The sequence below is a fragment of the Cupressus sempervirens genome, chromosome 4 (assembly GCF_028749045.1).
Source record: "Cupressus sempervirens isolate cs-2001-9-10 chromosome 4, ASM2874904v1, whole genome shotgun sequence".
In the NCBI taxonomy this organism is placed as follows: Eukaryota; Viridiplantae; Streptophyta; class Pinopsida; order Cupressales; family Cupressaceae; genus Cupressus; species Cupressus sempervirens.
The window spans coordinates 500,822,632-500,845,435 of record NC_143121.1 but is presented as its reverse complement, the minus strand read 5'-3'; the positions used below and the strand labels follow the sequence as shown (position 1 = coordinate 500,845,435).

The 22,804-nt window shown below is 35.1% G+C and overlaps 1 protein-coding gene across 1 annotated transcript in view; it reads right to left on the bottom strand.

The window, feature by feature from the left end:
• PAS1 (FKBP-type peptidyl-prolyl cis-trans isomerase family protein) overlaps positions 1–22,804 on the bottom strand; it is a 324,212-nt gene that overhangs the window by 274,775 nt on the left and 26,633 nt on the right. Inside the window, exon 4 of the mRNA XM_089825670.1 lies at positions 12,227–12,324. Coding sequence (XP_089681796.1) covers positions 12,227–12,324 — 98 coding nt within the window. The remainder of the gene's footprint in view (positions 1–12,226; positions 12,325–22,804) is intronic.

The following is a 22,804-nucleotide window of genomic DNA, read 5'->3' as shown; positions in this document are numbered from 1 at the left end:
TACTTATAGTACATAGGACTATCTCCCCTTTCTCTGTGGAACACAATAGTTACAGTGGGTCAAGGTGAGAGATAGCCCAAGAAGACTAAACCCGACTTAACAGTCCTACTATCACAGTTTGGATTAAATCTGATCAGAGTACAATGAACCTACTAAATCACAAGTAATGTGTTATCAATCTACACCAAGTGCAACGCAAAACATCCTTATACACATCCCATCAACAATTAAGAAAATAAGAGTGTTGTGCAAAACAAAGTAACGACTTACAGGCTGTAACAGTGTGGAATCCCACCGAAGTCCCAATCCCAAATCTTCATTGACCTCTTCAAATTGCTTCTCCCAAAAATCTATGAGTGTGGCAGATGTCCTTTCACCTTCCATGAAGGCATCTCCACGAGGAAAGGAAAAGGTGACTGTTCACCTTCACAAGTTGACAAGAAATTGCAAAAGTTGCATTTTGCAATTTTGCAACATTTCTTGCAATTTCCAACCCAACAAAGCAAAGACCCATCCAACCATGATGGGTCTCAATGACGTACAAAGCCATAATATATCATCACATGACCAAATTTTATGAACTGACCTTTGACTGTCATTGACCCAATTTGACCAAGTGGCTCGCATAGCCTTATGTGAAAACAACATACACAAATGACTTCAAACCAACATGAATTGACTTCATTACATTTCTAACATGTTATACATCCTAAGACCAACTATCACACCAAAATTTGGAGAAGATGCTGAGGAACATCAAAGTTGCTCCTACACCATAACTCCACTTAAACCTATTTTAAATTTGAATTAGTTGGCTCAAACAAAGCTTGCTAGTCCCACTACTAGATGGTTGCATCTCACAACACTAATAAGAATAGTATGCTTGATCTCATCACCCTCAACTATTGATCTTAAGCCATCTTCACTCAAGGAATCTAAAAGAAGACTTCGTGACTAAGCTCAATCATCTTTAAGAAGGAATCTAAAGATGGACTAAGCCACTAAACTTTCACAGTTAGATCTAAAATTCTTAAAATGCAATCGGATGTTTGTCCTACATAAGAACTGCACCAATTCCCTCACCTAAAGCATCACATTGTAGGTCAACGGGTTGGAGAAATCTAGTAATGCAACTATTAGACAAGTAGTCATGAGATGTTTGAACATCTCAAAACAATCTTGTGCTTCTTGAGTCTAGATGAAAGCTCCCTTCTTGATTATATCCGTAAGTGGTGTTGCATGTCATTAATATCCATTAACAAATCTGCAATATAAGCCACATAAGCCCAAAAATCCTCTAAGTTGTGAAAGGTTCTCAAGTATAGGCCACTCAATGATTGCCCTGACCTTGTCTAGATCCATACATACTCCTTGTGCACTGATGATGTGGTCTAAGAACAAAAGCTCTGACAAACCTAATTCACACTTGGATTCCTATGCATACAAGGATTCTTTGGCAAGAATACCCAAAACTATATCAAGACATGCAATATGTTCCCTCCATGATTTGTTGTACACCAAAATGTCATCAAAGAAAACTAGCACAAACTACCTCAGCTGTAAATGAAATAATTTGTTCATTGTGGATTGAAATGTAGCAAGTTCATTGGTTAGCCCAATGGCATAACCACATACTCAAAATGTCCACAGTGACAATGGAATGTTGTCTTCCCAATATCTTGCTCCCTTACACATATTTGATGATACATAGACCTCGATACAATTTGGAAAAATATTGGGCACCATGTAAGTCATCTATCAACTCATCAATTCTAGGAATTGGATATCGATTTTTAATGGTCTTCTTGTTTAAGAGCCTGTAATCAATGCGCATATGTAAGGTACCATCCTTTTTGTTGACCAAAACTACAGCTGAAGTGAATGTTGATTTACTAAGTCAGATGTGTCCCATAGCTAGGAGCTCCTTTATTTGTTTTCCTATCTCTCGTTGTGCCTTTTGGGGTGCTTGTAGGAAGTAACTATCACGGACTTAGCACCCTCCTCCAATTCTATGAAATGCTCTATCCCTCTATTTGGAGATCTTCCAGGTGGAATCTCACTGAATGCCTTAGTATGCTTAATCCTCAACTCCTGTATCTCTAGATGATAAAAAGGTGTTTACTATTCTTCTTGTATTGACATCAGAACACATTTTTCTGCCCACTCATCCATGTCATGATGCATGAACCGTTCCATCCTCCTGAAAGATATTTTCGTGTAGCTAGTGTCTCCAAGGGCCTTTAACACATGGGTCTTCCCATCCATCTGAAATCTCATTCCCATGACACAAAAGTTAAGTGTAAACTCACCATGTCATGAAGTCATGTCATTCCCTATAACATATCAGTATCTCCCAAGTTCACCACATAAAAATCTGTCTTGAACTCAAAGTTTTCAAATGCATGGGCAGATCTGAAATCTTCCTACCGCACCTAAGGGTGTAGCCCTGTGCAACCTTTACTTTTATACCCTCAAATTCCTCTATTTGTATGTTGCGCCTCTCAACCAACCAAACATCAATCAGGTTATGTGTGGCTCTTTTGTCAAGCGAAGTAATGATCTTTTGCCCAATTAAAACTTCATGCATCCTAAAGGCTCCCTCACACTATATGCTAGTGAGACGTGCTTCATGTAGCTAAACACTCTCTTCCCTTTCAGCCTTCTCTTCCTCATGCTCTAATCCTACAACCCCAGGCTTTTCTTGATCAAATATCTGATCTGAAATTCCAAATTCAGAATCCTAATAAAATGCCCACATAACACGGTTAACCTTCTCCTTAGGCCTTAATGAATAGTCATGGTTTGTGTTAGAAGGCCCTTTGCAATAAAAACACAACTTTCAATGCAAATCATTAAGTGTTTCTTAATCTAGAGGTATTGTTGATTTCCCCTTTGGATCTACCTCTCCCTCTTTCTTGGGAAATGCTTGTTGACATCGTCTTTATTTGGGACTATGCAATTTTCTCATGAGTTCGTAGGTATAGCCTCTTTGTTTTAACGTATTGGTAGAGCATCATTAAGGCAATTTATTATCCCTAAATTGTGCACTATTTGACTTTACTCATGCATTTTTTTGAAGGATTTCATCAAGTGTACTTCCCAATTATTGGTAAGAAAGAGTTTCTCTTCTTTGAATACAAACGCTTGATTTTTGGTAAACTTTCACGTCTTTTGTTCATTTTCATTTTTGTTGTAAATAGTTTTGAGTCTTCTTTTCGCCTTATGATAATAGCCCTAGCAATCTTGCTCGTTTTAAGCTAACTTAGGCCTCAAATGGAGTTGTCTAGCTGAAGTTATGAAGGAAAAGGTGGGGTTTTTCAAGGCAACAATGCATCGTGATTAAAAAACCTCCAAAAGTGGGTTTTTTATTGATAATTGCACGAAAAAGTATATTTAATATTTAAAGTGGATTTTGACATCCATTTTAAAATTTCAGCTCATTCAAGTTGACATGACCATAGTTTTATAATGTTTTATGAAAAATAGCCTTTTTAAGTCTATTTTCATGTTACTTTTTCACAAACTGTAGTTATTTATTATATTTAATTACATGAGACATTTACAATGCATAAAGGTGGGCTAGCATATATCACCTTGCAAAACACCTACTAAAAACTCACTACCAATAAATATAAGTCCTAAATGCATATAGGTGGACTTTTTTAGGTAATGACATGTTATTTTATCACTTAAGTGATTTTAAGTGGGAAATTTAAACCCGAAAGCACATGTTATGTCACTTAAGAAGTTTGTTAATGTGTTTATTGACTTGAGTTAGGTTTTAAATGCATATAGGTGGGGAATTTGAACGCAAATATACATGCATTTTGAAAAACGAGTTTTTCCTCCCTAAAAACACATCAATAATTCTTCAATAGAGGCTTTTTTGATATGCTAATGCATATGATAGACTTTTTAAAGTTCAAAACACATGTTTTTTCTTCAAAAAGCACGACATTACTTACATCTGCATGTAAATGCACATGAGTGGCAATTTTAAACCCAAAAGCACATGTTTTGGAGTCCATTAGGTGCGTCCTTCCTTGTTTCATAACCGTTCACACTTTATGTGGCGATTTTTGCTTTAAAAGCATATGCTTTTTACTTCTAAAACCACATATACACTCTATTTGCATGCTTTTTTATAAAGTGGCAATTTTTGACAAGAAAGCATATGATTTGGAGTCCAAAAAGTGTCTTTGTTCATTTTAAAAGGCACTTTAGTTTAACCAAGCATGGGTTGTTAATGTTAGTGTAGTTTCAGTCAGACAAAACTCACTAAATATATATATATATATGAGATATATACTTAATGTATATATCTTAGATATATGAGATACATTATATAGATAGATAGATAGATAGATAGATATTCTATTAGATATATCTATGTGTGTGTGTGTGTGTGTGTGTGTGGTCAAATAATTAATTATTATATTAAATAATAATGAAGAGACATGTCTCATCCTCAATATAAGAGAGATCATTGCCATTTGGAAATCAGATACCAAGAAGGCAGTGCTATTATATCTGTGAGTGATCCTCATAAATTAACATGGTATCAAGCCTAATTGCAGATGTAAATCGAATAGAAAATAAGGAATAAGAATAGGCATTAAAAGACATCATTCTCCACATGTCATCATTAACCGATACAAGGCAAATGATTTGAGATCACCTTGGCGTACTCTCTATTGGACAAGGAGTGCACGAGGTTCAAGGGAGGAAGCAACTATTTAAAGTCCAACCGCAAGAGATCATTTTACCTTACTCTATTTATGAAAGCACACTCAGCGCCAAAGCGGAAAAACTGCTATGCAATTGGGATGTTGGGTGTGGTGCTAACATGATAGGACTCTAATTGTGAATTGGCTCACGATAAACAAGGGAAGGCAACCATTCTTATGCATGAGGTATAGGGCCAGACAAACTTCCATTGAGGTACGCACATGCATCAATCAAAATATATTAGCATTCAGTATAGGGCGTTGCAAGTCCCAAGTTAAAAATTCTCAGTCTAGGTTTTAAGTTCTTTCGACCATGTTGACCAACTTTTCTATCACATTCGTTTACCTTATCGAGGTAAGCCACGTCGTCAAAGGATTTTGACAATGCAAACTGACAAACAAAAGGGTCTAAAATTTTTATCGAGTCATGAAGAAGACAAAGCTTGGCCATAATTTATAAGAAAGACCAAACACCATTAAAAACAGCAGATAGTAGAAGTACCTTAAGTGGCATCCATGGCAATATCAAAGATGGACATGATAACACGAAGCATATGGTGGAGTAAAGTGTCATGGGTATTGGATATCTTAGACACTCCTTAAGGAACTCAGGACCCACGCACAAACTAAGAGCCACACTCACCACCTACGAAAGTTGATAGGGACAGCCACAAAGTACGGACATGATGTGGAGAAGAGATTGCCGAACTAGAAAGGTATGTGGGGAGTGTAGTCACGAAGGACATGACAAGTATTAAAATAGAGTAAAATACTAAGGAACCCATATAAGAATATCATTACCGACTAATATAAGAAAGGGTGGACCCTCGCCAACATTCAAAGACATTAGGGGAATCAAGAATCAGCCCATTAAAGGTGGGTTTATGGTATGGTTAGTACTGGCATTCATTTCATAAATATATATATATATATATATGAAAACTATGTTAATAACAATTGATATCTTGTGAACTCAATCAAATTTCTAGTGTTCTTACAATTAAAATATAATTATTGAGAATAATTATTAAAGGAAATTTGTATTATTATAAGAGCTATTTGTCTTGATCTTTTCCTCCGAGAATATTACTGCTGGAAAAGGGGGATTGATATCAGATTAAGAGGGAGTCTGACACTTCTTCAAAGTAACCTTGGATGAGGAACTCAAATGATTAATATTCAAAGGGAGTCCAAAAGTCCTTGTGTGTGACTTTATGATCTTGATGGACCTACATCCTATGTACATCAGGAGGAAGTGACAACTTCCAAATGAATATCACTTGTATCTATAGAAATTATTGAAAGGTGATGATCTTTCAATTACTTAACCTTCTATTGTGATAGACATTTTATGATGTTCGAAACAAATCATTATAGATTGTAAACTTGCATGGTGGATTAAGTTACTTAAATAGACCATGGCCTTCTATTGTGATGGACATCTTATGATGTCTAAACAAATCACTATAGATGATAACTTGCATGATGGATTAAGTTCTTTAAACAAACCATGGTTGTCCATATGCTAAGCATTATGAGAATGCGTGTGCACATACCTTATGAACAATTTTGAGTTGATGGTGAACGTTATGCAAATTGATGTTCAGAAGGCCGTTACACAGAGTGCTTGGTGAATATCATGCAACTTAATGTTCTGGAGGCCATTACTCATAGTACTTGGTGAATATCTTACAACTCAACATTCAGCAGGCCATTGCTCAAAGAGTACTTGGTGAATGTCATGTGACTTGACATTTAGGAGGCCATTACTCTTAATATCATTACTCACAATATTTGGTGAATGTCATATGTTGATATTCTGAAGGCCAATTCTCATGATATCAAAATGGAGAATATCTTATGATCAAAGATATCCTTGAAATTTGTCATTCCTAATATTTCCAATGGTGTAATATGTATCATGTGTTTATCCTCCCTAACTAAGAGGGAGTGTTAATGTAGTGTAGTTTCAGTCAGATAAAACTCACTATATATATATATATATATATATATATATATATATATATATATATGAGATATATATTTTATATATATATATATATTTGTGTGTGTGTGTGTGTGGTCAAATAATTAATTATTATATTAAATTATAATGAAGAGACATGTTCGATGAAGGGATGTGTCTCATCCTCAATATAAGAGAGAGATCATTGCCATTTGGAAAACACATTCCAAGAAGGCAGTGCTATTACATCTACAAGTGATCCTTATAAAATAACAGGGTGGCAATTTTTAAAACAAAAGCATGTGTTTTTGACTTTTTAAAACCCACCTAATTTGGCTGTTTTTGAGAAAAATAAGATTTTACAGCAAAGAACCACGAATTTCATAGTCAATACTCAATGGGTTTTGCTCTCTATAGGGTATTTTTTGCATGAAATTGCCCAAGGATCATCTAAGCTATTTAAAAGTGCAGATTTAAGAAGTTTTTCACTCATAGTACAGCCCATTTAGGGCACATTTTTGCCCCAAAATGCCTTGTGTTTGAGCATTTTCTTCATGAAACCTTCAAATCTTTGACTCAAGGTAAGATTTAAAGCATTGTTTATCATTTCCAGCTTGTATACAATCTTTTTCAAGTTGCATGCAATCCTTTGGACACCATTTTTTATATGCATTGCATATTGCTTGGTCAAAACAGTTGTTAAAATGATGTTTTTTAATGTCCAACTTCCTACAATTGGCAAGCTATGAATTTTGACTCAAATTTTGCAAAGATTCAGCCAAGATTTGAAGTCTATTTAACTCTCAAACATGCAGTCATTCTAAATTCAAAAATCTCTTTGGATTTATTTTCAGATTTTGCATAAGAGACTAAAAGACTTCTTCGCTTGCTTCTTGAGAAAAATTGTAAGATTCTCTGTCATTTTCATAGAGCATTGTTGTATATATTTGTTCTCTTATTCATGCAAGTCTTTTCATTCAATCAGATTTGCATAATGTATATAATGTGCTTCTATTTTCTATCCTAATTCTCCAAGTCACGTGTGCAAGTACTTCATCTTACTTGTACATGCAATCGGGATTTTTAAAAAACGCTCATTTACCACATGCTTTTGTCCAAAAATCCCACTTTCATGCTTGCATACACTCCATTCATATTTTACATATTGTTGTCACATGATTTAAAAACTCGTGATGGTGGTTGCTTGCATATGTTTGCACTTTTACTTGTGATGAAAATACAAAGTCTCACTATTAGTAAACATCTTCCCATTCACTCTCATACATTTGCCATAAACACCATTTCTGTCTACACATGCTTTCATACTCCAAAATTCTGTTTTTGGATATTCCACCATAAAAACGCATGTCTTGTAGCTCAAACTTTTGCACACATTCACTATCATAATAACTTTCAACTATATTCCATGCATAGATCTCATCCTTCATGCTTGAGCACTCAAAAATACATCACAGATCCCCCTTTTGGAGATGTATTTATATTGTGGAATTTCCATGTCAAAGTTGTTTGCATGCACAAACTAGTCATCACGGAGGGCATCACTCGAAGTGGAGGTAAAGAGTGACGAAAACTGAAGTACCAATATGACCAGTATCACAAGTCCATGCCTCTTTCACAAGTCACTTCTTATTGTAAAAAACATCAAGGGCACCGATATCTCACACTTGGATATTGAGGATTTATTAAAGAGAGTAGATAATGCATCTACAAGTGATATGTTGTGTATCAAACAAAAGTGACATTCATCTAGCCACTTTCCCTTTGGCTGCCCATGAGCCTATGTTCATATTTGCCTATGTCAAGAATATGGATGTTCCATCAAGAACAATTAGAGATCAAGAGGGGAAGACCGTCATCAGTTTGGATCCAAAAAATCTTGACCGAATCTTCCAAGTTCCACCTGCTCCGTCAGTGACTCACATCACTAAACAAAAGGCCTTGGAAAGATGGAACAATGATATGGCAGAATGAAGTAGGTATGTGAATGCAAACTGGTTGATAAACAAGAGGCCAGATCTTGTTAGATGGCTATAGGGAGTCCGTCGTTTTAACTTCAAAGATTGAAGGAATCAATGATCTCATCACTTTGCTTAGTCGTTTTGCTAGACTTAAAGAATCCAATGTTTGTGAGTCGTGCATGTACATCTCTGTCATCGTTCATTCAAAACAAAAGATCTTTTGGGGAGAGATGATAACTGATGTGTTATTAGAGCAGTTGTCCCAACTCTCTTCAACTGGGACTTTCTATATGAACTCATATCCAGTGTACATTACTGCTGCCCTGGGTAGCTTCTCAGGCCTATCTACCAAGGATTACCACATGAAGTGTTGGTATGGGAGTATTTTGATCAGCTCACCTTGAGATCTAGTCGCATGCACTACATGAGGGTGCAAGATGCCTTCTTCAGGCATTATATGTGCTCATTCAACAAGGAACTATCAAAGAAGCGTGTGTTGGATGAGGCTTGGGCGAAAGTGAATGAATATGGTTGCCTGTTCCTCAAGTTTCCCAACTTAACATACATGAGAGTTGGTTATTTCAGAAATGAGTTATATACTCTTCCTTGGTATCCTACCGATAAGATCATCATTATGAAGTTAGCAAGGCAGTTAATGGAGGTACAATCATACTAGTCTTCCTTGAATAGACCAGGAGTTGGTATTTCATCAAAGAGTCCTTTGAGGATTGGTAGTTATTCACTAGACAAAGTACCAAAGGCTAAGACGTGGAGTTTGAATTGCAAAGGATTACTTTGAATAAGTTCATGGTGCATGGTTGCTTTGATTCGGGAGGCATGAATGATATAAAATCAGGAAATCCTACATTTGTGTACATCGTCTTGAAGACCTTTGGGTTGATTTGCACACGGAGATTGACATCTGTCAAACGGACTTATTTCTTCAATCTTACTCCACAAATCTAGACCTAGGACACAAACTTGGCACAATGAAAAGACTAATTTGTCTTCTCCACTAACTACAACCCTTTGAAGGATTTTTCACCACCTCATTTGTATGAATCAATGGGAGTGTTCATTCCCAATGACCAATGTAGGAAATTGCAAAAACCCTTGGCTCCACATGTTATCAAACTAAGTAGGTGGAACACATTCAATATCCAACCATGAGGCTTTCCTCCCAATTTTTCTTTTCCTCCAAGAGGTTGGACTCCTTCTAGAAGAAATAAAATAATTTTTGATTGCACTTTCTAGAAGATTCAACATTTTTCATAATAATATTTAATTGCACTTTAAAGTAGTATTAAAATATAATTAATATAAACTGCAAATAGTATCATAGGCTATAGGAAGTTCATGGCTGCAACAAGTCTGCAGCTGCATAAAGTTTGTACTTGCAGGAAGATTGTGGTTACAGAATGAAATTGCCCACATGACCCTCGCCTCAAGACCTTGGCCTCCGAGGGTTTGATGATAGGCCAAAATCCATTTAATTTGTGCACTAGTGAGAAGGGGATATTACAACATCCCTTTACATAATCTTCAGGTAACAATTTTTCCATTTGAGAGTTATGATAAGCACGAACTGGTAGTTCTGAAATTTCACTTGATGGTGACATTTCTCGGGTGGAGATGTTGATTTGATTGATGACACTTGTAATGAATCAGAAATTCCAGAGTTGTCTTCGATGAATACATAAGATTACTACAACTCACATCTTGATCTGTCATTGAATTCTTATGATATGGCAGTTGTTATTTTATCGGTTAGTGATTTTTCCCTCTTTGACTCTTCAAATTTTAGTGGCTTCCCTACTTGGTTTTTGATTGCACTTTTAGATTTGGTATGGACTACAACAACTAGTGAGTCGCATGGGCATTGTGGAGCATGACTACGTGTTGGATTTTGCACATGAGGTGGATATCTTCCTTATACATGGCAATGGTGACACCCTCAACATCATTTTTAATGCTAGCATATTTTACAGCAACGACATTTGGTAGCCTAATGAGCTGATCTTTGTGCGTGGTGGTGTTATTTTTGGCATCTTTTGGGTGGACTTATTCAGTTGGGTGATGCAAGAAGATGGTAAAATGAAATACATCTATTTCTACTCCCATGGTGTGACAGATAGATTGGTTTGGGATCCAAGTGTTGACAAGGTGAGCGCTTTGTTTCTTATGGATCATGATGAGTTGCTTCACAACGTAAGGCGTAGTGTTGTTATTATCAAATTTGCGCAACAGATTGGTGAAGTAGTGTTTTTGAGGTTGTCATGGGATCCATGAACCTTATTGATGAATGAGATGCATTCAAACATTTTGTTTCATAGAGTGACAGGTTTTGATTTCAATTGTTCCAAAATGTACTATAGAGCTACTTGCAATTTTATATGGGATCTTGGTATTGGTATGCAGATTCATGATTGCTTGAGGACAAGCAATCTCTAAGGAGAGAGGATTGTAATGTCATTTTTGGGGGACATTAGAAAATTAAATGAAAACTTCATAAAGTATTAAAATGACATATTTAAAGCTTGATGAAATTTAATAAAAATTCGTTTTAATTTTAGAAAGAGGGAAAAGGAAAGAAGACAGAGAGATAGGCAAATGGAAACTGAAGAATCACTGTATTGGACTTTAAATGAAGAGTGCTAGATTCATTTAGGCATGCTTGGCTTTGTGATTTGATCACTATTCTCTTGGAGAATTTGGAAGCTTCAGCTTTCAGCAGGTTTAAGGATGAAAACCCTTGATCCTGGAGGCAATGAGCAGAAACCTATTGTCTGTTGGAGATGCCTACAGGTGCCTTACTTGTGCTTAAAATTCCTTATTTCTAGTTAACCAATCTATTTGTAATTTATGTGTTATTTGTTTTTGTTCTGCTGAAGATTTAAATGCAATATTATTTCAGAATCTATATTTCAGATGGGTATTTGTAACTTTGTTGGATAAATTGGAAATCAATTGCATGCAATTATTGGGTAAAATTTGTGTTGAACATTTAGTTTTAAAATCTAGAGAGAATAACCCAGCGAAAATTACATAATTTAAGAGTACACCTAATTGCCCCTATGATGAGGTTACCTACCCTTATCAACTAGTGTTTCCATTACACATGCTCGATTTCCCTAAGGAAAAGGGAGGGCTGTGAGACCATCCCTCCTGTACCCATGTCCCTCAACCAATGGAAAGGAGGTGGTTATAGGACTTGGTAATCAAAATTCATCCTTGCGTATTTATGTCAACTACGCAACTTTTTTGAAACTATACAGGCATTTGCTAGATAAGAAACTATCTAGCTACTTAATATTTAGAAACTTTGGGGAATCATGAGCTATTATTGATAATATTTTGCATTTTATTCAACACTAAAAATAGGCATAAAGATGCAGAGTTTTCTTGAGACCACATGATTAAAAAAAATAACTCTTTCTAAACCTATTACACCTCAATTTTATCTTACAAATTTCATAATATGAGGCTTACACCTAATTTCATTATAGTTTATGACAACTGTGCCCTAGACTCAAAAAAAGCACAATAGAACTCACCATGGCAACCTCACCCTTCAGCATTGAAGGTATGCCCTCTTCCCAGCCTAGAATCATGTTGCTCTTCCCCAAAATCAACCTTTTTGGAAAGCCACGACCTGTTGTGGTCCAAAGATAATTTTCCAATAAATCTTTCTAAAAATAAGAGATTAAAGAACTGGGTTATTATAAGAATTCTAAATACAAATCCAAAGGAAAATTAATTTCAATAATACAGTCCCAAAAAATGTAGTAGGTTATAGAATTATATATAATAAGGACAAAATAGCTATTTATGACTGATGAAAAATAAAAATATGCAAAACAAAGTGTTGGAAAATAAATGCTTTCACATAAAAATAAGGTTAAGATGGAATTGCATCAATTAACCATAATTCTGCCGAAGATGACTTCATATTCAACACCACAAAGGGAATCTAAGGTCAATTAGCTTGAAATCAAAAATCACACAACTACCTAAACTATACAGCAGTTAAAACTACAATTAAGTCTTGAAATTTACTTCTAGAATGTGATTCAAGTTGTGTTTGGACCTTGATGTGATGAAGTAGTCCAAAAATTGAACTTAGGAAAACCACTCGTACTAGGGAAACTGATGCATGATCATTACAAATGGTTTCTCGAAGTAAAGACTTTGGCATTCCAATAATCTATACAGTGATCAAGTTATATTAGCCAGAACTAAGTCCTGAAATTTACTCCTAGAATGTGATTGTCTGTGTTTGGATATAGATTTGATGGATTGTATTCAATCACAATCCAAACACTGATATAATGGCCTTTGCTGATCTGCACTAATTTTTTGCATTTTTCAAACAGTTTCTGTTTGTTTTTTTTATGTAAGACCAATATGTAAGTTTTTTATATAATATATTCAAATTGTTTGATCCTCATTCATGATATTAATTAGGTTATATAATTACATTGCATAGAAAGGATATGCAAAGAACTTCTGTAAACTTTTTGTTTGTTTTTGGGTGTATTGCTGGAATGTAAGTTTTTCCTCTATAACATGTTTGATACTTAATTAATAATTAAGTTGCGTTGCATAGAAAGGATATGCAGAGCACTGCTGTAGTAATTAACTGAATTCATGCAACACTATTGACTGCCTTTGCACATACAACTTCTTGTTTTATAGTTTCAGATTTGCAAGCTCACAAAATGTTATAAGAGCAATTTTGTCTAATGAGCAGAATGAAGTTTATATAGATGTTATTAAAACCTTCAAACAAAATCATCTAATTACAGTCAAGCCTGCATAATTGAGCAATGAACGGGACAAGTTTTTTATAGCTGTTTGACTATAAATCAACGTCCCCTTTAAGACTCCAATATTTCAATTTTTTGTGCATGCCACAAATTTAACAGTTTATCCTTTTCGTGCTGTGTCCTTATTGTACAATGATTTATCAGCTGAATCGCCCCGCCTATGGCTGAAAAAGGAATGCTGGGAACACACACTTATTTATTGATACTCAACCAAGGCCTCACACAACCAACAAGGAACTAATTTCTTTTCTCTTTTCAGTGCTGAAGCTTGGAAGTCCACAACCAAAAAACTCCCAAGTCATACAACCTAACTTTTACCAAGGGCTCAAGCTAAACGTTACAATGCCAAAAATCAATATGTCAGCCACATAAATCCCAATGCCCAAGGAATCAGGGATACACAAATATGAATGCTTCAAAATACCCAAAAAAAAGCTCAGCATAGGCATCCCAATTCAAGGTATTTTAACAACTCCAAAACAGCCTACAAATCATCCATTGGAAGAAACACTACTAAAATCTCAAACTAAATGCACTAAGAGGATTTGCAAAAGAAGATTTTCATCCTGGCTGATATGAACCATCTCCAAAACCAGACAAGATTTTTATTATTAGCAAGAAAAATACTGAATAATATTCAACATGTTGCAAATGAGCTCCAAAATATCCTTCTATAACACCCCCAAATTCAATGACCTAATTCAGTGTAATAATTAGATTATTTAATTAAATGGTCATAAAAATTAAATAATATCACAAGGACTTATTTAATTAATAAGGGGCTCAATTTTGATTAATTACCCCTAGGTGTTTGCCATGTCGGCATTCTTTTGTAAACTCTTGGGAGTTTTCACCAAAGGGGTATTTATGTATGGCATGTTGGATGTTTTTGATATGCAATTTGGATTATTTCTTTGTACTGCAAGTTCCTGTTCGAGTTTAGTATTGTTCGCCATTTCGGAAGTGGAAGACCTTCCCTACTTGGCTATTACGATTTCCATGGGATTCCCTCACCCTATTCCATCCTTCGTATTACTTTGCTTGGATCTGGCAAATTAAAGCACCATTCTTGTTTGTAGATATTATTGTTTTTGGAATCAATATAGTTCGTATATGATCAGCGTACATCTTGTGCGTTGTGACAAATTGATTATATATTTGATATTTTGTGGTTTATAAATAATTGCATAGTCACATTGGATGGTCCCGACGGCTTGACTCTTGTCTATCCTCCTCCTTACAATCCATCCTCTTGCCTACCGTATGTCCTCTTACTCAAAAATCCATCCTCCCACTTTACCGTACATACTCCTTTACAATACATCTTCCTACTTACTATATGTCCTCCTGCTATACAATCCATCCTCCTGCTTTACCGTACGTCCTCCCGCTTTCAAACAGTCCATCCTCCTGCTTTACCGTACGTCCTCCCGCTTTCAGACAGTCCATCCTCCTACTTTACAATCCATTTGGTAATCCTCCTTTACAATCCACCCTCCTTATTTACCATATGTTCTCTCTACCCTCACTTCCATCAATGCAGTTTGCCATTTCACTGTTGTACACCTCTCTACCCTCAATTGTATGAGCATTCTCCACCCGTACAAGCATCAGCCTCCTCCATATGGTCATCTGCTCCTACCCATACGAACACTACCCCTCCAGTCCATACACTCTATTGGTTCCCAAAACCACAGATTGGAAATCCAAGACCCTGCCACTTCTCTGATAGGACTTCTCAATCAGTTCTGGCCAACGAACAGAAACAATTCCCCTGCACTTTAGGGTCTGCTACACCTAGGCAGGTAGACTTTCTCCTCAAACTTGATCACTTGGTTCAAAGCTTTTCTAGAGCGAATTTAAGCTTTGGAGTTCTTCAATTGGCAAGGTCCTCAAACTCAATCAAAATGAAACTAGATGTTGGATAATGGTTGAACATTTTGTATAATTGAATAAGAATTAATTTGATGCTTGTACGAAGGAAGTTATAGATTTTCTAATTTCAATAATAAAAAGACCAGTGCCTCTGCTCATCTGGTCAATAGAGTCCACTTCAATGAATTATCACGTACAACTTTATAATGTTTTACACACTTTCCTGCCAACAATTAAATTATCAAGATGCAATAGATCAAATATATATGTAATCTTAAATTAGTCCAGATTGAACTTTAACTCCTCTGGTAGGGAGACAAACTGGACACAGATACAGAAACAACTTAATATTCACAATATTTGTGATAATCAAATTTCAAATGCTAACTGCATGTCCACTTATCCGACATTTAATTTGTATACAGATTCCAAAAAATAATTACAAAGGATGATTCGTCTGCAATTTAAATCTCCATGCCTTTAATAATAAACAAAGAACATTTTATTTTATTATAAAAATAAAATAATAGAATTTATATTACAAAGTCATAATGTTGCTCCTTATCCCTCCATACAATAAAAAATATAAAATACTCCTTTCTTTGTAGAATAAAAATCTTACAAATATGTCCTTTTTCAAATAAGAAGATATCTTATTTATATCTTATTAATTTAAAAGTTGCATCTATTTAAAAGGAAAAGACACACCTTTACAATTAATAATCTTTTATAATTCCTATGGAACTTTTTAAAATGGCACCTCTTCATAAATTTGATAAACTTAATGACAATAGTTTATTGTTTGAAATGAATTAACTTTATTCTTCATAGTGCCCATGAGTTTCAAAGTTCAGTTTTGATTCTTGAGGGCTCACAGGGATCCATGGGTGACTTCCAGCAGAGATCCTTCCAATATCGTGCAAACACACCATGTCTGAGAAACACCACGGTGTCTGCACTATGAAGATAGCATCTTGATTTATCCTTATTAGTATATTACTTGTCCCTGTCGTGCAGCAAACAACCATCCCTGTTCCTCCTCATCGTTCCACAGATTATCAAAACTCCAAATTTTCAACGCTTATTTCTGGATGTTCTATGTTTCTTGGTGTTAGATGTGACTGCGAATATATCTGATTCCCGTGATGTTAGGCAACAGGACCATTACCTGAAGGCGCTCGGTTTCATTTCCTCATGATCTTCATGTCTTCGATTTATACTTGCTTTCTATATTTTGATGGCTCCTTTCATTATTGCCCCTCTGTCTGTCTTCAGCGTTCATAATCCTGGATGGCATGTGTTACTCCTCCCTACAGCATGCATGACTTTGGACATTGTTATTCACCTGTTTGGAACTTTAATGCTGCTACATAATGATGAAATACTGTCATTGCATCACAAGTCTCTTTGCTGTATAAGTCTTGCCATCAACAATGCTATTGAGATTAATACCGCAGTGAATGTGTCATTTGTTTATGGGTTATTTGTGTGATTCCTTGTATTCATGAAGCCATTGTTCAGAATTTTCGCAGAGCTACAGCCAAGCATTCCACTTGTAATTTATGCGTGCAATCTTGCCCAACTTCTCAAATACTGTCTACTCCTGTTGAATATTAATCTTTGACCTTCGCTGATGTGGTTGTATAACTTTGATCAGTCTTTGAAACACGCTACCACTAATGGCACATTAATTTAGTATTGTGTCTTTAAGGATGATGATATTGCTATCATTCTTTCCTGAGAACTTATGCAACTCATTTCTTTGATTCATAATATCCAGTCTGTATGGTTCCAAATGTGTTTCTTCTGCTGCTTCAGGTCTCATCTTTGAGATGATCCCAATATTAACATCAGCTGTTTATATTCCACATAGAGTTACACGAGTCAATACAAAATTAAACTCAACTGATATATATGCCGAAATGCAACTGCAGGACACCCTCCAGTAGCAGTATATATTCCGAAAACAATATTGCAGGTGTATGTGAACTGGAAGTAGGTATAGAATGAAAAGAACTATCATATCACATTCCATTTATTGGAGAGAAACTTTGGACAGAACCATACTTTGAGATATGAGATGGTGAATTCCCATTAATAGCGGACATGTTGGGATCACTAAAGCTTTAGGGTCCTTAATCTCTGTTTGTGTTAATTCGCTTAGACTCCTTTACACATTATGCTGATTATGATCTTTTGTTGGTTTAATTCATATTGTTTGAATATAAGTAGTGGGTAGGATTTAAATATTTTCTCTTTACCATGGTGCTTGGGAATCTAAAATTTGCCAAATTTTAGAGTTCCATCACACTCCACCTCAATAGCCCCATACATTATTGGTTTGCAATCATAAGAGGGAAATGTGTCTGTACACTTGTTTGGGAACATTACATTCAGGTCATGCAAACTTTTTAATTTAACTACATGAACACCTTATATGTTGTCAGCCACATCTAAAAAGCACTTTAGTAGATAATGTAAAACCTTATAACTCCCTAGCCACAAATATAAAGTCACTTTATCAAATTCAAATAACATTAAATATACAATTTTACTTTGAATGCTATAAAGTCACTTAAAATAAAACCTCAAAACACCATATATCACCAAGATATCATTGTTAATGTAATTATCAACTATCCCAAATAATAACATTGTCTGAACCAACTAAAGTTGTCAAAAAATAATTGGTGCCAACATGAGCTCAATCTATTAATAGCAATGTTTTCTAAGAAAAAAGAGAACAAAACCAAAAGACCTAGAAAGATAAGTGCAATGCATCCACTTCCTATATATAGTATTGTTCTCCAAAGACTAAAGAACATACCCGAAAAACCTAGAGAAATTGGCAACATACATGTACTTGTTATCGATAGTGACATTCTTCGAGGACCAAAGAGAACAAACCCAAAAAAAAAAAAAGAATGGTGTCATGGAAGGCACTTACCATAATAGCAATATTCTCTAGGGACCAAAGAGAACGAACGCAAAAAGATTGGTGGCAGACAAGCACTAACTATAAATAGCAATTTTGAGGAACCAAAGAGAACAAACCAGAAAAACCCACAAGGATTGGTGTGATGTAAGAACTTATTATAAATAGAAAATATTAAAACCCATGCCAAAGATTAAAGATATTGTCACAATAAGAAATAGAGGTTGAAACCCCTACACCATGCAAGGATCATAGCTCCACACAGAAACTTTCAAAAATTCTACACAAAGAAATAAGAGTAATCCCACACCAAGCATAGATTTATCGGTGTTGCCTCTACATCCTTTCAGATGATAAAGAAATATCTTATGTAATTCTATTATTGAAGGAAAACATACAAATTGAAATATCCCCCTTTGGAATTTTTTTCCTCCCAAATTTCTATAACACAGCTCAAAAATTAAACAACAGGTTTACATGCATTTTCTTTTTCAACTTATTCAACAAATTAAAAATACAAGTTGAACAATTCTAAAATAGTATTGCATTCAACTCCAGTAGAACAATATCAATTCCAATCATAGATACAAAAAGTTACAGCCAAATTGGATAATAAGGAAAGAACCTGAAATGCAGGGTGAACTCCGTCACAAATCCACTCTTCATATTTCTTATGTGTCTTATTACACTTTAAATTAACGTCTCCATTTAATAATAAAGTGGCATTAAATCCTCTAGCATTAAAATAAATATCCTATCAAACATAGAAATCCATGTCTAATAGCTTGCCAGAAAGCTCTCAACGAGATGCTCTAAGTCCAATACTGAAATGGCCAAAAGACTGAACCTTGCTGACTTACTATAAAAGGTAAGCATATGGAAACCTTGCTGAACTACTTTGATACACCTACAACCGGAAGTGTCTAAGGAAAAACTCGCACAAATCATTTGTTAAGTCCACGTTAACCTGTGGAGCCATGGTGGAAAGGGCTAATGACGCATCGAAGAATGAAGGCCTAGAAAATGGGGACATTACACAAATATCTCAAATTTATTGCACTATAAAATACCTGAATGATATCTCCAACAAATACTACCTACGATAGATCTTATACCACCAATTTTGATTTCCAAAGAAGAACTTTTGTCCTTCAAAGGTTTGAGATGAACCGCATTCAATCTCCAAAGCCATCCAGGTTTTCTTCTTCTAACTTAGAGAGAAATCAAAAATAATAACTTCATGTTACAAATCAGCTCCAAAATACCTTTTTACAACACCTCCAAGTTCAATTCCCTAATTAGGCTTGCAGATACTTTTTATATTTCACTTTATCAAATCCTTTTGTCTCCCTATGTTGATCACAACACCTAAAAATAACTTTCTTGAATATTTTTGAAACTTATAACTCTCTACGCCCCGAGATAAAGACAATTTATCAAATGAAATAGCAGTAAGCCAAATATACAATTTAGCTTAAATGCTTCAACATTATTTAAATTAAACCTAAAAACAACATAAGTTACCAAGATACCATTATCAATGTAATCATTGAATATCTCAAGAGAGAAACTAAAGTTGTTAGAAGATAATTAGGGCCAACACGAGCTTATGGTATTAATTGTCAAATTCATAGATTGTTGCATATGTAATAGCATTGCCTTTTCTGTATATGTTTTTCAAATGCATCAATTTCCTGTCATATATATTGCGAATGAGATATGAAGAGGCATGTCTCCTCATGAGACATGTCTACTCATTATAATTAATAAAATAACAAATTATATAATATCTCATATATTAAATATATATAATTAATATACATACACACACACACACACATATCACACTTATATATATAATATATACATGCATATTTATACTAGTCTCATAGATTTAACCAACTGAAGCTACCAAACATTAACACTCCCTCTTAGCTAGGGAGGATAAACACAATTCATACACAATATGAATAACATATTACCTCAATGTAAAAATGGTTTCTGAAATAACTCATTTGACTTCCCAGTTTATTAAATGCCAACTCATTTGACATTTGAATGAAGTTATTGTAATATCGTCACCTTACAATAACTTCTACAAATACAAGTGATAATCATTTGGAAGTCATCACTTCATCACAATGTACACAGGGGATAGGCCCATATAGTTATGAACAATATTCATAAATCACAGTCCTCTTAACTGTTTCCAATGTATTGATCAGTGGAGAATCCATCTCAACATGGTTTACTCCCTCTGAATTAGTATGACCGAGATGACCAAAGGTTAATTGTATCATAACCTCTATTTGCTCCCTCCAGACGGACTCTAAACATCAAACTTCTGAGCTCCTTCACCTTTGAAGTAGTGTAAGACTCCCTCTAAGTCTGAAATCAATCTTTCCATTCCTTAATATACTTAAGTCATGTGGTGGGGTCCGATATCACTTCACCCCCGATGCTTTTATCACTTATTATGAATGCCACTTACTTTGGTTTGGACCCTTCCTTGCTCGTCTTCATTTTAAACCTTACGCTTTGGGTCCACCACTTACGTAGCATTATTCCCTTTAATTTTAATATTCAAAAAAATCAATGACCCAGCTGTGAGTAGGCTCGGGCCCCACAAACAATTCTTGTTGATCACATATTTGCTAACCTCCCTCGTCAAAGGCAATCAATATTCATTATGCATTTATATATACAACCTTACCAATTTATCATTGCATATATATATATATATATATATATATATATATATATATATATATATATATATGTTGATTTAGTCACCGCTCATGTTTCCCGATTTAATTTTCTTAGCACCTTAGCTTTAGTATGGGATCTGATCACTAAATAAGGGGTATCTAAGATATCTTATACCCACGACACTTACTACTCCATCTTACATTGCTTATTACTACATGCATCATTAATACTTGGTGGATGTCATGTAATGGACCTACTATTATCTGCTGCCTCATATGGTGTTTGATCTCTCTCCTCACCAATAAGTACTACCTTATTTGCTGTATTCGGCTATGGTCGACAAACTGCATTATTGTTGTTATGCGGAGAGTTTCAAGTGTAAATATAGCCCTTCTGGATGTAATTGTAACCCCAGAAAGAAGTCATGTTGCCTTCTCAGATATGTGTAGATGCTTGGAAAGGAATCATGGCACCATGTGGTTCAAGCATGACCTCAGATTGAAGCAAAATTGATGCACAATTCGTTGGCCAACTGAACACCAACTCAAAGTGCGAACACTCAAAAGGATTCACAATTCTTTGTATTTCTTCACACCACCATTTACAAATCACAAACATGCAGGAGATGAATGTCATCTGAACCCCAACCTTGCATATAATGGTTGCTACTTTGTTCAAATTTTGATATAATGTTCACTATTCCAATAGCACGTTGATTGATGCTTCTATCCATCTTTCAATATATTCATATCCGAACCACAAGGACCCCTAAGATCAGACTGCTCTAATACCATGTTAAATTCATAGATTGTTGCATATGTAATAGCATTGCCTTTTTTGTATATGTTTTTCAAATGCATCAATCTCCTATCATATATATTGCGAATGAGACATGGAGAGACATGTCTCCTTATGAGACATGGAGAGACATGTCTCCTTATGAGACATGTCTACCCATTATAATTAATAAAATAACAAATTATATAACATCTCATATATTAAATATACATAATTAACATACATACATACATACATACACATATATATATTACACTTATATATGTAATATATACATGCATATTTATTCTAGTTTCATAGATTTAACCGACTGAAGCTACCAAACATTAACATCAATGGCAAAGCTATCTGAAGACCAAAGAGAACAAACCCAGAAAGATCCAAATGGGTCAATGCCATGCAATCACTTACTCTAAATGCACTGCTCTCTTGGAACCAAAGCTAACAAACCCCAAAGATGCACGAAAATATTCGTGTAAGCAAAGCATTTACTATAAATAGTCTGGTTTTCAAGGACAAAAGAGAACAAACCTAGAAAAACACGGAAAGATTGGTACCATGCAAGTACCTACTATAAATAGAAATGTTTTTCAGGGACCAAAGACAAGAAACATAGAAACATTGAGGCCATGCAAGTGCTAACTATATAAAGCATTGTTCTCCAAGAACCAAAGAGAACAAACCGAGAAAAAATCAGAAAGATTGATGTCATGCAAGCACTTACTATAATTAACAATTGTTGACAAAACTCGCTGAACAAGACAATTGAGCTCACTGAGAACATAGAAACACTTCCTGTGAAATTGTTAACCTCCAAGAAACACTAAAAATTGGCCAGAACTAGCAGAGTACGAAGCCATCAAAATGGGGATCTTACCACTGACATACAAAGTTCACTAAACTAGGGGATTGATGTGTGATTATTAGAAATAGTTTCTTGATGTGAAGACTTTAGCAATCCTATTCCTAGATACTAAACAAACAGTGAG